General features: G+C 40.5%; 1 protein-coding gene across 1 annotated transcript in view; it reads right to left on the bottom strand.

The window, feature by feature from the left end:
• The window catches only part of adss1 (adenylosuccinate synthase 1), a 72,854-nt gene that overhangs the window by 38,783 nt on the left and 19,624 nt on the right, over positions 1-14,447 (bottom strand). Inside the window, exons 4-7 of the mRNA XM_041214538.1 lie at positions 5,564-5,614; positions 5,301-5,367; positions 4,532-4,639; positions 1,072-1,153 (exon numbers count right to left, since the gene is read on the bottom strand). Of these exons, the coding sequence (XP_041070472.1) occupies positions 1,072-1,153; positions 4,532-4,639; positions 5,301-5,367; positions 5,564-5,614 (308 nt within the window). The remainder of the gene's footprint in view (positions 1-1,071; positions 1,154-4,531; positions 4,640-5,300; positions 5,368-5,563; positions 5,615-14,447) is intronic.

Here is a 14,447-nt window from a genome sequence, read left to right on the forward strand (position 1 = left end):
TGAACTAGTATGAGCAGATCCAGCATAGGTTTGCATTCATGTCAAATTAATCTAGTTGAGTTTTTTTTTGAGGTCACTAACATGGTGGCGGTAAGAACAGTGTCTATGGATGATGTCTATGTTGACACCCAGAAGCTATTTTATGCACTCCCACAACTCATGATGCTGGAGGACACCCATACCAATTAAATTTGAGTATCCTGCTGGATATCAACCCAATATTCAGAGCCTGAGCTCCAGTCTTAACGCATCAGAACTTTCTGACATTGGATTTGAACCCCGGACCTATAGAGAATGCTAACAGTAAACTAAATGATCACTAACAATAAGGTAAACAACTCCTGTTTGTCAAAGTAAACACCTCCACTTTCAGTTAAAAGAAAATATTTCTTCTACATTGTGCATTAAATTTTCTAGTTCTTTAGGGCCCCTTTATGTTATATAACTTAATTATTGGAACAGCAAAAGAAATAACCTGTGCATTAAATTTTCTAGTTCTTTAGGGCCCCTTTATGTTATATAATTTAATTATTGGAACAGCAAAAGAAATAACCTCTTAGGTTCCTGCCCTTTCTTCCTTGAACCATTCACTAGGAAGTATTCAAAGGCAGCCAGTAATTGGCTTTCAGAATGATTCCTCCACCACAGAATGAGATTCTGAACTCAGTATGGTGACGTGTAAGATTAGCCCGCACTTTAGCACTCTATAGTATCGCACACCCATACTGTTTAATTCCAGATCCTAAAGGTTATTCTGTTTAATTGTGAGGGTATGTATCCTCATACTTTACATTATTGTCTCACTTCTAGTTTCCTTTCTTTTAAAAACATTCCTTCTGGATAACCATAAAACTTGTAGAAATGAATAGGAAACATGGAGTATTATTTAAGCATAGTTACACTGTAATCACTTACAGAAAAAAAATCATTTGGAATTACTGTACGAGGTGAATTAATATCAAGGATAAAGTTTATCATGCAGTGGCCTAACAGCAATGTACATTCACATGCAATTTTGAGTCATGCCAGAAATATGCTGATTTTTTTTTAATATCTCCTTCATCGTTTTACCTTTAATTTTTTAAGTTGTCCTTCGATGTCTATTTTCAGACTTGGAAACATGGACTGATATTGTTGAGCCAGAAGCTTAAACCTGTGAAGGATTGAAGAATCATATAAAAAGTCTTTATTAGCTTCAGTTCCTGATGATGGGGATTTACTTATAATCTGAAAAAGAACGATAAACGTTTATAGTACAGAAGGTGGTCATTTGGCCAATTGTGTTCTTGTTGGTTCTTTACTAGAGCAATTTAAAACTAATCCCACTGTCCTGCCTTCTCCCTGGGCAGCTTTTTCCGGTTGGCGAGCAGGGACAGGGCCCGCTCGCTGACCCGTAAAATGACGTGGAGTGACATCGGGCGTGCGTTCCGACATCTCCCCACTTCATTTAGACTTTCAGTTCGGCGGGCATGCAGCCAACTTGGCTGCGTGCCCGCCGACCTGTCAACGGCCTATTAAGGCCATTCAAAAAGTAATTGAAATGATTAATGGACCTGCCCGTCCAACCTTAAGGTTGGTCAGGCAGGTGAAGAACTCAGGCGGCTTTCTGAAAAAGCATGAAACCTCATCCATGGGTGAGATGAGGTTTCATGAGGGATTTAAAATTTTCGGAATATTTTTAAATGAAAGTAATGGACGGTGTCACATGAAGGGACATTAGGAAAATTTTTTTTAAACCCTTAAAATATTTTATAACTTCAACCAATCTCCGAGGCGGCACTTTGCGCCACCACCCCCCCCCCCACCCCCCCACCAAGAGCATGTCATACTGGGCAGGCCTTAATTGTCTCGCCCACGTAAAATGGTGGTGCAGACCATTCTCCCCCCTGTACTGCTCTATCACCTTCTGCTTCCAACATTTACCCAATTTTCCTTCGAAGGATGCAATGGACTCTGCCTCAACCACTGCCTGTAGCAAAGCATTTCAAGCTCCAATAACCCTGGGTCAATAAATTTCTCTTAACTTTAAGAGTTAAAAGAAAAGTTATCACTAAGTTGATAATTCCTCATCACTAACTGTTCAACCAGAGCCACATAATCTTAAAATTACCTGACCTAAAAACAGGACATTTGTTAAATGACAAAGTGAACTTTGAAAGACTCCAGGAAGACAGGTTAGCAATACGGTCTTTTTCAGTTCACTATAAAAATATCTGAATTTTATAAACGTTCATTAAATTTATACTTAGCCTTTACCACTCCAGCAGAAAGTTCCAGTATCTGAAGTGCACCCTCATAACTATAGCTTCCCATTCCTGGCATCATCCTCGTGAATCTATGTTGTGTGCATTCTGTCATTTAATGCCATTCTATTATGGAACACCCATAGTTTTCCAACTGCACATTGTTCTCTAACTATGGCCTAGCTAATGTTTAGTAGAAATCTATTGTTTTTTTAAGCCTGTACCCCCAATTATAAAACCCAAAATGCTGTAGGCATGTTTCATTACTGTATGCACACTTTTCAGATGTATTTGAACCCCATGATTCTTTGTTTATTCACACTAACATCTTTCCATTGGGAGTATGATTACATTCCTAATTTTTTCTCCCAAAAGTATATTACTTGACACATTCATTAATTTTCACCTGCTTGTCCATGTTGCTAACCTGTCTTCCAAAGTCTTTGAATCCAGTTTGTTTTTTAACAGATATCCTATTTTCACATAAACACCTAATTTTAAGATTGTGCTCTTGGGATAAATAAATGATTTGGATTTAGATACAAAGCATAAAAGTTGGTGCAGCTGGATTCCTAGAATACAGCCCTTATCCACTCTAAACAATATCTATTTGCGCTACCTCCTGGCTCGGTGTCAGTCAATCATTCTTTCACTGTGACTGAATCAATGTTCTAAAATTCTCTGCCTAACACCATTATAGAGGGAACTGCAATAAGTGCAGCAGTTGAAGTGGAATGCCCACCATCACTTTCTTATGGCAACCATGAATATGCAAGAAATGTAGCCTTGCTAATATTGTTTACATCATGAAAACAAATTTAAAATTTGTGCATGGATTTTCAGAAGACATACCTAAGGTGGCTCACCAGATGCTTGCTAGAAAAATTCAGTCATATGATATATAAAGACATGTAGCAGCATGGGCAGAAAATTGGCTGAGAAACTAGCACAGAGTTGCATGATTCTCCTGATGTGATCATACAGCACTTGGACAAAGTGATGGTGCTTTCTGTTGACAAAAGATGCTGCTTCATTTTTTGGCCCCTTGGTGGCTATATGAGTATATTCTGAGGCCCTGGACATAATGAAAGATAACCACTATGGCAAATCCCAGAGTTTACCCATCTTGCTGATTAAACACCCATGGAAAGCTGGTTCATCCATTGGCCCTGCCAATGAATGCAATGATGTGCAGTTAATGCAGTTGCACACTCTGAACTAGGAGATGAAAGTAATGTCCCATGTAACAGCAGAGAAATAACCAGCATGCAAAATGTTAAGGGAAGTAATGACCTACAGTCACTGGCAAAACATGGAATCCTGGCCCTGTTTGAGAGGGCTGCATAGATCAGCGACAGCCTGCCTGATGTAATGCAGCTTCCCGATTCAGAAAACTGACTCTTGGCTTATAGGCCCTTTGGACTAGTTAAGGACTTTCACAAACAGCTCCCTCACTTGCTGTCTTCTAATCTGCTTGTCCTGGCTGTTGCTGCTACTCTTCTTAGTCTTAACTGTTCTTCCATCTGAAGCATTGAACACAAATATGGTGCCCATGATAACTCTGATAGCTTAATCAGATTGTTTCTGTCTTTTTTGTCTTACACAATCTCCATGTTCAAAAGTCCATAGGAAATCTACCAATCATGAAACAACATAGCTCCCTATAATGAGTGTCTACAGGAGTGTCTGCTTCAGGTAGCTACTTCAGTCACAAATTAATGTTTGGAGATCAAATGGCAACTAGCATGATTATCGTAGGAATGGAGCGGTTAGTTCAATCAATTCATTTTAATTGCCACTGCCCCACTGTCACCTCTTTTAGTTTCAATGATGATAAAAGGATAGGTTTGAAGTAAATTTGTATTTGAAAATAATTTACATTATTTGCTGTTACATCATTATGAACCAAATGGTCCCCATACCTCACACAAGTGTAGACCATTTAAAAAAAGGGTCAACATTTCACACGTAGTAAGTACTTACAGACAACTGACAGTTTAGCAGGTCTGAAAATACTGTGTGAATTTGGAACTGTAAAATATTTTATTTTGTATACATTAATTTTCCACTTTAAAATATTTATCTGCTCCTTTCTGCATATTCAGCAACACTTGGTGATCCTTGGCAACCTGACTGTGAGCCTGTAATCATGTATGGAAGTGCACAAGTGTGGCTTAAGTTCATTCCATCGCTACTTAGTGTCATCTCCAAGTTGGTCAACACATTGTACATAAGCTAACTTCAGTACCATGGTGAATGGATGTTTACCACTGTTTTTGCACCATTACCTGGAACTGAAGTTGCTGAAGTCAGCCAAAAGGTCACAGACTCTGAGACCAGTTCGTGCTGCTTTAGAAGAGTATGTTGGTCCTATCCCTTTCTTTGTAGTGCCAATACTAGAAAAACAAATACAGTACATTAAAGTAGCATAGGAAAGAAACCCAGTCTTTACTGGTTTTAAAACAAAAATACAGCAACACATATCTTCTCATGTCACTAAAAATAGCTTGACAAAGGAAAATTTTACAAAGAAAATGTTTAAAGATAAATGTAGCATAGGTAACTGCACATTTGTTCTCTTTCCAAGTGATACCTCACACTGGAAGCTATTCTGTAATGTGATGCAGTTACCTTGCTGCCAAAGCTGCACCATTTACACTGTGTACGTGCAGTTAAGGATGCATTTTCACCATTGCTAATCAGGACACTGATCTTTCCTGAAGTTAAGAAAAAGCCTACACAGACCAATATTGTAAAAACACATTGCTGCTTGCTGGCCTGTGGTTACATCAGAATTACAATCAGATGTTATCTTAATGTTGCTCACGTCCACGCCCTATACTCGTGTTGGAAATAACTGGTGGTCACGAACATGTTGGAAAGCCCCCTCTCAAAGGAATCTAATATCATTATAATCACCAGGTTGGTTCTGATCATGCTGTTATTGTCGGAATCAATTCTATAAAGTAAATGCAGTACAGGCAAGACTTTTAGTACCATACTCAAGTTCTTCTAACTTTGCTGTAGCACACATTTTACACTGGCGAGCATATTTACTTTTTCCCCTCTTGCTCTTGACGCTGGATTTCTTGAAGTCCATCAACAGCTTGATGAAAATCAAACACTGTCAAATTAAATAGAAGAAAGCTCAGTTCAAAATATATATCACATTCAATTTAAGAAAAATAGAAAATGCAATGCAAGAGAAAACATTACCCCCCCAAAAATGCACCAATTCTTAGCAAGAAATTCAAAGTCTGACACTTTCAACAAACCAGATTTTAAAATGTTGCTGAACAGCTTTACCATCAATTACTCACCCAAGTGTGCTCTGTCTGAAATGATCAGCCTCTTCTCCCACTCTTTTAATCCTAATAAAAATGTATACGAGCAAAGGAGATCAAAACAAAATTGGAGAATTAGATGCATTCATAAGATTATAGGTTGGTAAATTGCCCTGAGCAGCTCCTCCTCTGCTGAATTAAAATCAGCCGAGCAAGAGCAGCTCCAAGGACTTTCATGGTCATAACAAGAGGCAGGTTTAAGTTTGGATAGAGTGGGAACTCAGTCCTGGTCACAATGTTTTAGAGATAGGCAGGATGAAGAGGGGTAGTTCTATCATAGTTCTAGAACACAGGCTACAACATTAAGACAAAATCTATATGGATAAAGTTAAGAAATAGGAAGGGAATTAGTCCAATTTCTGATCTGGATTCTCATGGCCATTAATTCATGATTGATGCCTGTTATAGGCTGCCAGGTCAATTAGTTCCATACGATAAAACCTGCTGGAAATAAATTACTATGGCATTTGAAACAGTCTGTTTAATTTGGGAGTCTAATTTATCAAGAATTAACTTGCTTGAATATGAGACGAGATATCTAAGGTTGAAGGTAACATAAACTGAATGATTTGTTGAAGTCATACAAAACCGTTTCCTGACTCAACAGCCAAGAGCAATCCCGGTGCTAGAACAAGTACACCGGAAGCCCATCAGATATTGGACCTTGAGCCTCACTTACAAATGACTAGAGAGTTAAAGGTACCTGCTGAGGTCATGTGTTTAAGCTACATAAGTGTAGAACGAAGTTAGGTGTCCACAGGCGGTTCTTTTCCAAGATAATGGCCATCCTATGGAACAAGCTGCTGGCTCATGCAGCAGATTCACTGCATTACTTCAGTTGGGAGCTGGACCAATTCCTGAAAATTTTCTATGGGGCCTGGTAAGCCAACCTGGAAATGGCTGTGGTAATCTGCCTTCTCAGCATCAGGATCAACAGAGACAGATAATGAGCAGCTGCCATTTTCTGCAGGGCACCAACAGCTACAGTGTGCTATAGCTTACATATGTGCAGGGACAGTAATGCTGAGTGGTGACCTGAAATTTGATGTGCCTTCTTACAGGTATGTTCCAGTCCTCAATGGAATGGTATTGACACCTGTCCTTGCAAACATCTGATGAGGACCACCTCAACTTCAGCGGTGAAAGAGGCGGCCAAATGTTGGACTACATTTACGAGTTCCTTGCTCTTCATTCTGGCTTGCTAGTTGTTACTCGCATGCCCCTTCAGCCTTTGGAAAAGTTGCTGGAGGGCTGGTTTGTATTTTAGTGATCTCGAGAAGCTTTCCAAATTCTTGACCCCTTCCTTGTGACACCACTTTAATTGTCTCCATCCTCTAAGTTTGACTTACATAGAATTGTTTCCTCATGGTGATATCATCCCAAGAGTCAGCTCTTTTAAAGCAATGCAAACACTAGACACTGTTAATGGGCTTAATTGCCCTATTGTCAGTGAGCACGCTTCAGAATTTTGCACGTGCCCACCAAATGAAATATTATGCGAGCGCAGGATGACATCAAGACGCTCGCCCGATGTCTTCTCGTGCGATTTTATGCCCGATCGTGTTGGGCACCTGCCTGCAGGATGTAAATCGGCTCCAGTGAGTGGTATCTAAAAGATAAATTCAGAAGACTACTTCATACTAAACCATTTGAGTAGGGCAAAGGATGCAAGTTGGTGTTAGTGAAAAGCAAATTTATGACTAATACAAAACATACAAAAATGATGGACAGGATAAGACCAGTTGGTCCATTGTACCTGTCTCATTTAGCCATGTTGCAATTAGGCATTATGACTCCCAATATTTCCACACAACAGCATACACAATGTCCTGGGTGAAGCAAAAAAAAAAAAAAACAAATCCTATTGCAAGGAGGAAAAAAAGAGAATGATGGAAATCTTTGCAGGAAGTCAAAAAGTTCTACTTCGTACAAAGGCTGATCAACACATGCGATGGAGATCTGGGTATGGTAAAGAACACAAAATTCCTGCAGTCATTTTAAAGCCCGATGTAGTGATCAGAGGGGCTTATGATCCCTGTAAAGACCGATAAAAGTCATATCTTTTTACAAGTTATCACCCAACTAACGTCTAATCCCTGAACTCACTTTTCACCATGAGGGTTACCCTGGAGATTCCACCCCCTAGCCAAAGCTAGGTGTATCATCCAGCCTCATTTAAATCCTCTTGAACTTCACCTTTTCAATCGAAATGTGAATTCTCACCCACATTGTGTGGTGAATAGTAGAGTCAACATTTTCTCTGCTTCAGTTTCAGGATGGCTGCCTTGCTCTCAGGTTCTCGCAGGCTGGCTTGTTTTGACAGGTTCAGTGACATCTTAGAAACACCTGTATGTCAATACTACTATGGCTTTCTATGGACTCTACTTCTCCCAAAGCTCATTTTTGTGGTAACATTAATCACATGGATCTTGTATCCAGGTAGGAATGTTAATTAGCTATCCTCAAACCCCCAGATCCATTCTATCTTGGAATTAAATAGATAATTTAAAGTATAACCATTTATAAGAGCTGACCTTCCTAACAGCTTGACTAACAGTCTACCCAGTCAGCACAGATGCTCTCGCCATTGTCCACAGATGTGAACATTTTGCACCTTCTCAGCAAATCCCCTGTCTTGGGCTCCTCTTGACCCCATAACAACCGCACCACCCAAGCTTGTTGTCGGGCAGAATTCAGGGCAGACTACAATAAGGTCCTTCATTTTCCCTATTTTATCATAAACTAAAGAGGCAATCTCAAAACATAATTTCAAACTTCATATTTGTAACAGGCTTTAGGATCATCTTGGATGAGTAAAGAAAGAGGGTTGAAAGGCCCTTTTTAAGGTTGGTTTCTCTTGTGCGAGTGTGTCCAAAAGAGGGGTAGGGGAAACAGATGGGATAACTCCCTGGAGGGGAAGAGTTTAAACTAATCTGGTAGAGGGAGGGGCACCAGAATGAAGTAATGGAGAGGAGAAACAATGTACAAACAACTGGAGAGAAGCAACATTAGAGAACAAAAAGTTCAAAAATAGGAGTTATCAGATATGGGTGATAAATATGAGGCATTCCAAGATGCATTTCTGTAAATCAGATAGGTGAAATGCAATGTCAGGAAGATATAATAATTTTCATAATGTTATTGGAATTTATTGTAGAGTAATTGTGTGTGTGTGTGTGTGTGTGTGTGTGTGTGTGTGTGTGTGTGTGTGTGTGTGTGTGTGTGTGTCTGTGGCTTAATTGAATTAAAGACAGCTGATCTGAAGGCTTCGATGTATAAAGTAAGCTAGATTTGAAATCTTAACGAGGTAAACATGGGTGAAGTTTTAGAATGTGAGGTGTAACAGGAACATTCGCATTTTTAAATAAACCAGACTAGCTTGAATTCAAAAGGGGTGAAATGTTTCATCGAGCTAGAAGTTAAGAAACAGTGGGCAGAATTTTCCCGTCGGCGAGCTGGGGGCAGGGCCTACTCGCCGACACAGGATGACATTGGGGGGAACCCCCGACGTCATCCCGCCCCATTTAAATATTCAGGAAGGCGGGGAGGACAGTGCGATCAGCTGTCCGCCTGCCGACCTGTCAATGGCCAATTGAGGCCATTGACAGGGTAGTTAAATCAATTCAAGGCCCTGCCCGTCCAAGCTTAAGGCTGGTGGGCAGGCCAGGAGCCCCAGCGGGCTTCTGATAAAACATGAAGCCTCATCCAACAGCGGGATGAGGCTTCATGTCAGTTTTAGAAAAACTTTAATAAAATTTCTGTGATATTTACTAACATATCCCGTATCATGTGACATTGTCACATGAGGGGGACATGTTAATATTTTTTTTTATTTTTCTATTTTTAAACTTATCTCCCTGAGGCAGCACTTAAGTCTCAGGGAAACGTGCGCTGCGCGCATGCACGAAAGAGCGCACTCTCACTGTTGGGGAATCCCCCCTGCCCACACAGAAAGTGTATAGCGCTTCCTGTCGGGTGGCCCACCCACTTAAAATGGCAGTAGGGCCCGTTTCGGCGGTGGCAATCAGCTGCCCGCCCGCCATCGAGCCGATGGGGCCCGCCCACCCATCAAGGGCAAAATTCTGCCCAGTGTGTTTATTTTTCCCAAAGATTACTGGTAAAATTGGTACTATGATAGATTTTTATTATTGGAGAGGTAAAGTCCAAAGACATTGAATGCAAATTCCCATATATTTCACTAAGGGGAAAACATGTATAAAGGAGAGAAGGCTGTGTGCAACGGCAAGCATTTTAAGATCTAACAAGTGTGAAAAGCCTCCAGCCTCTGTGCCCAAACTGTTGTCTGCAAGAACTGAAGTTAAGAAAACTCACCTTGAATTCAACTGTTCAGGTATCGTGTTACTTTGCCTGGGTCTTTTTAAATCTGTGTGTTAATGGAGGTGTAACTGGGAGTTAAAATTAACTAGGGGAGCTAGGAGTTTTCATAGTAGTAATTTGTAAACCTATGTATGTGCTTAAAATCCATTTTTTAAAATTAATAATGGTTTAATTTAGTTTTGTAAGAAACCTCAGCCTTGGTGGCCTTTTTACTGAACTGAAAGGCCGCATCTTGAAATAAGTAAAATTGCAATTTTGTTGTGGCAGCTGCTTCAAGTTTCCCTCTGGGATTTGGGCAGGTTGGTATAACAAAATTGTAATTTGTACTTATATCGAGATGCTGGCTTTGAATTCAGCAAAAAGGCAGCCAGCGAGGCTAGAAGCTTCTTACAAAACTAAATATTTTGTTAATAAAAAATGATTTTAAGCGCATGCATAGCTTTACAAATTACTACTATGAAAACTCCTAGCTCCCCTAATTAATCTTAACTCCCACTTACACCTCCGTTAAAACACAGATTTAAAAAGACCCAGGCAAAGTAACACAACACCCTGAACAGTTGAATTCAAAGTGAGCTGTCTTAACTTCAGTAGTTCTTGCTGACAATAGTTTGGGCACAGAGGCTGGAGGCTTTTCACACTTATTAGATCTTAAAATGCTTGCCCTCACACATAACCTTCTCTCCTTTATACATATTTTCCCTTAGTGAAAAAAATGGGAATTTGCATTCAATGTCTTTGGGTTACCTCTCTAATACTAAAACTATCATTTTACTGGTAAAATTGGTACTCTTTGAGGAAAAAAATAAACACACTGTTTCTTAACTTCTCCTGGCTCAGTGAAACATTTCACCCCCTGTTTTGAATTCAAGCTACTCTGGTTTATTTAAAGATGCAAATGTTCCTGTTACATCTCACATTCTAAAACTTACATCATGTTTATCTAGTAAACATTTCAAACCTAGCTTATCTTCTGATCCATCAAAGCCTTCAGATCAGCTGTCTTTAATTCAGTTAAGTCACACACACAGACCCCACAGTTACTCTGCTTTACAAAAAATTCCAATAACATTATGAAAATTATTATATCTTCCTGACATGTAAGCAAATGTAATATGGGACTTTGATAGAGTGGCAATAAGAGAAACCAAGCACAAAGGAGGGGAAGACTGGGAACTTAATATTCCTGGCTACAAGGTGCTCAGGAAAGATAGGAAAGGAAGAATGGAGGGGAAATAGCAGCAGTATTGATCAAAGAGACAAATATGCCAGTGGAAAAAAACGTAGTTGGGGTGGGGACGGGTGGCCAAAGAATAAATTTGGTTCAAATTACGGTACAATGGAGGAACTATTTTGCTATTGGATGTATCCTATAGGCCACAAGATTGGCCTGGATGAGAACAGCTCCAACAACACTCAAGAAGCTTGACACCATCCAGGACAAAGCAGTCAACCTGATTGGCATCCCATCCACAAACATTCACTCCCTCAACCACCTACGCACTGTGGCAGCAATATGTACTATCTACAAGATGCACTGCAGGAACTCACCTTCTTCTTGGACAGCACCCTCCAAGCCCACTACGACCAGTGTCTAAGAGGACAAGGGCAGCAGATACATGGGAACACCACCACCTGGAAGTTCCCCTTCAAGCCACTCACCATTCTCTCTTGGAAATATATCGCCATTCCTTCATTGTTGCTGGGTCAAAATCCTGGAACTTCCTTCCTAACAGCACTGAGGGTGTACCTACATCACATGGACTACAGTGGTCCAAGGCGGCAGCTCATCTCCACCTTCTCAAGAGCAATTTGGGGAGGGCAATAAGTGCTGACTTAGCTAGTGACACCCAAATCCCATGAATGATTAAAAAGGAGTTAGAGAAGAAATTTTGCAAGGACAATAGAGTATTAATAATGAAGGACTTCACTACTTGAGTTGTACTCAAAAGAGAACACTGCCACTGAGGAAGCTCTAGACACTATAGAAAGCCTGTCTGTCATGGCAGAGCTGGACATTGAACCAACAGTGGAGGAGCTTAGCAAAGCTATTGACTCACTTGCCATGTTGCTGATGCTATCCATCTGAACTCAAGCAGCATGGGAAACAGGCACTCCCGCAGCATCTGCACTAATTTCTCTGTCTCTGATGGAGGGAGGGGCCAGTACCCCAGGATGTGTGTGATGCAAACATTGTGACCCTGTACAAAAACCAGGGCAACCACAGTGATTGCAACAACTATCAAAGTATCTTCCTGTTAAGCATTGTGGGAAAAGTAGTTGCCTGTGTCGCTCTTGTCAGGTTGCAGATCTTGGGTGAACGTAAATCCTAGCAGGGTTCTGAACTTGAAGATCTAGACATAATCTTCTCAGTCCGGCAGCTGCATGAGAAATACCAAGAAAAAAGGAGACCACCATCTATTGCCTTCATCAATCTCACCCGAGGCATTCGACCATGTGAGCAGAAACGGTCTATTTAAGCTGCTGGAGAAAATTGGATGTCCACCAAAGCTATTCAATGCAATCTCCCCTTTCCACAACAACATGATGAGTAATATCAGCTATAAAATGGTGCAACATAGAACCCTTTGAGCCCTGGAGAATGAAGTGGTCAATGTGGCACACATTTCAGTGGGGTGGAAGGGGAGTGGCAGTGGTGGTGGCGGTGGTGGTGGTGGTGGTGGTGGTGGTGGTGGTGGTGGTGGTGGTGGGGGGGGGGGGGGGGGGGGGGGGGCGGCGAAGCGATGACTTACAGAACAGTGATCATAATATCCTCTGGTTTAGAACGGTTATAGAAAAAAGGATAAAGAACATTCAGTAAAATATAATTGGAGCTGTGCTAATTTCAGTCAGTTTAAAAGGGATTTGGCTCAGATAGAAGGGAATCAATGATTGGCAGGCAAAATAGTAATTTAACAATGGGAGCCTTCCAAGAGAAGATAGGCCAGGTACAGCCTGGACACATTCCCACAAGGGGTAAATGAAAAGGCATCCAGAGTTGGATCTCCCTGGATGACTAAAGATGTATAGATTAAAGTGAAACAAAATGGAGATTCATGACAAATATTAAGTTCAAAATAAAGTAGCAAGTCAAGACAATACACAGTACACAGGAGAATTGTAAAAGGAAAGAGGGGCAAGAATAGTATGAGAAGAGATTAGAAACTAACAAAAAAACCATAAGTACTTTATGAATAAATAATAAAAAAGGTGGTCATATAAAGGGTAGGGCTGATTATTGACTGTAAAAGAGTTCATCTTGTGGCGGTAGAGGGTGTAGCTGCATCTATTATCATGAGGAAAGGAGTTCCTATCAATGTTATAGTAAAGGAGGAAGCAGTAGAGATATTGGATAGATTAGAAGTAGATAAAAGAAGAGATAATACAGATTGTTAGTGTTCGTAGTAGAAAAATTACCTTGACTAGATGGGATGCATCCTAGGTTGCTGAGGGTGGAAATTGAGGAGCTTTTAGCCACAATCTTGCTAAATATGGAAGTGATGCCAGAGGAATGGAGGATTGTAAACATTGAAGCCCTATTAAAAGGGGAGCTGGCAACACCTACAGGCCAGTCAGTCTAATTGTCATGAATGGACAAAAACTTTTAGAAACAATAATTCAGGGCAAAATGAAATGGAACTGGAAAAGTATGGGCTACAAAATGAGAATCAGCACTAAGCTGCTTCTTTAATGAAGTAACTGAGGGTCAGTGAGGGTATTGTGATTGATTGTGTGTATTATGGACTTTTTCAATGGCACTGGATAAAGTATCACATACTGTAGATTGTGGTGCATAAGTCAACCTGGTGTAGATGACGACTTTTTTTTGGTGCCAAAAATCATGCTTCTGCATATACTCGGGTGTACAAGTCGACCAAAAGACCGCGATGCCAAATTTACCAATTTCCACAGGTTCGTCATCAGCCAGCAGCAAAAACACAAGTACCCATTAAGTCAGATCAGCAACATGGATGAAACACCCATGAATTTTGATATGCCCAGCAACCAAATTGTGAAGTGGAAAAGTTCAAAAACAATTCTGGTAAAAGTGACAGGACATGAGAAGACAATATCATGGAGATCCTCACCTAGATGGCTGGTGGAACAAAATTAAAGCCTATGGTAATTTTGAAGTGTAAAATCATGCCAAACATTACATTCCCCACAGGAGTTTTTGTGCATATCCATGACAATGATTGGATGGAGTGAAGTTATGGATCAATAATATGTGGAAAAGGTGACCCAGTGGCCTTTGTAAAGAATGCAGCTTTCGTGTAGGGCATGTTCAGATCCCATATAACTGCTGAGATCAAGAGGTGCCTGCGAAGAAATAATACCCACATTGCAGTTATACCAAGGGGTTTAACATCCATAGTTCAACTATGAGGATGTGTGTCTCAACAAGCCATTCAAGGATCATGTTTGGGTTGAATGGTGGATGGTTGATGAAAAAAACCCTTTACAAAGAATGGAGATATGTGCACTACCCTGCTTGATATTTTGTGTGGCTTCATTATCAGAT

This window comes from Carcharodon carcharias, chromosome 20 (genome assembly GCF_017639515.1).
Source record: "Carcharodon carcharias isolate sCarCar2 chromosome 20, sCarCar2.pri, whole genome shotgun sequence".
NCBI lineage: Eukaryota > Metazoa > Chordata > Chondrichthyes > Lamniformes > Lamnidae > Carcharodon > Carcharodon carcharias.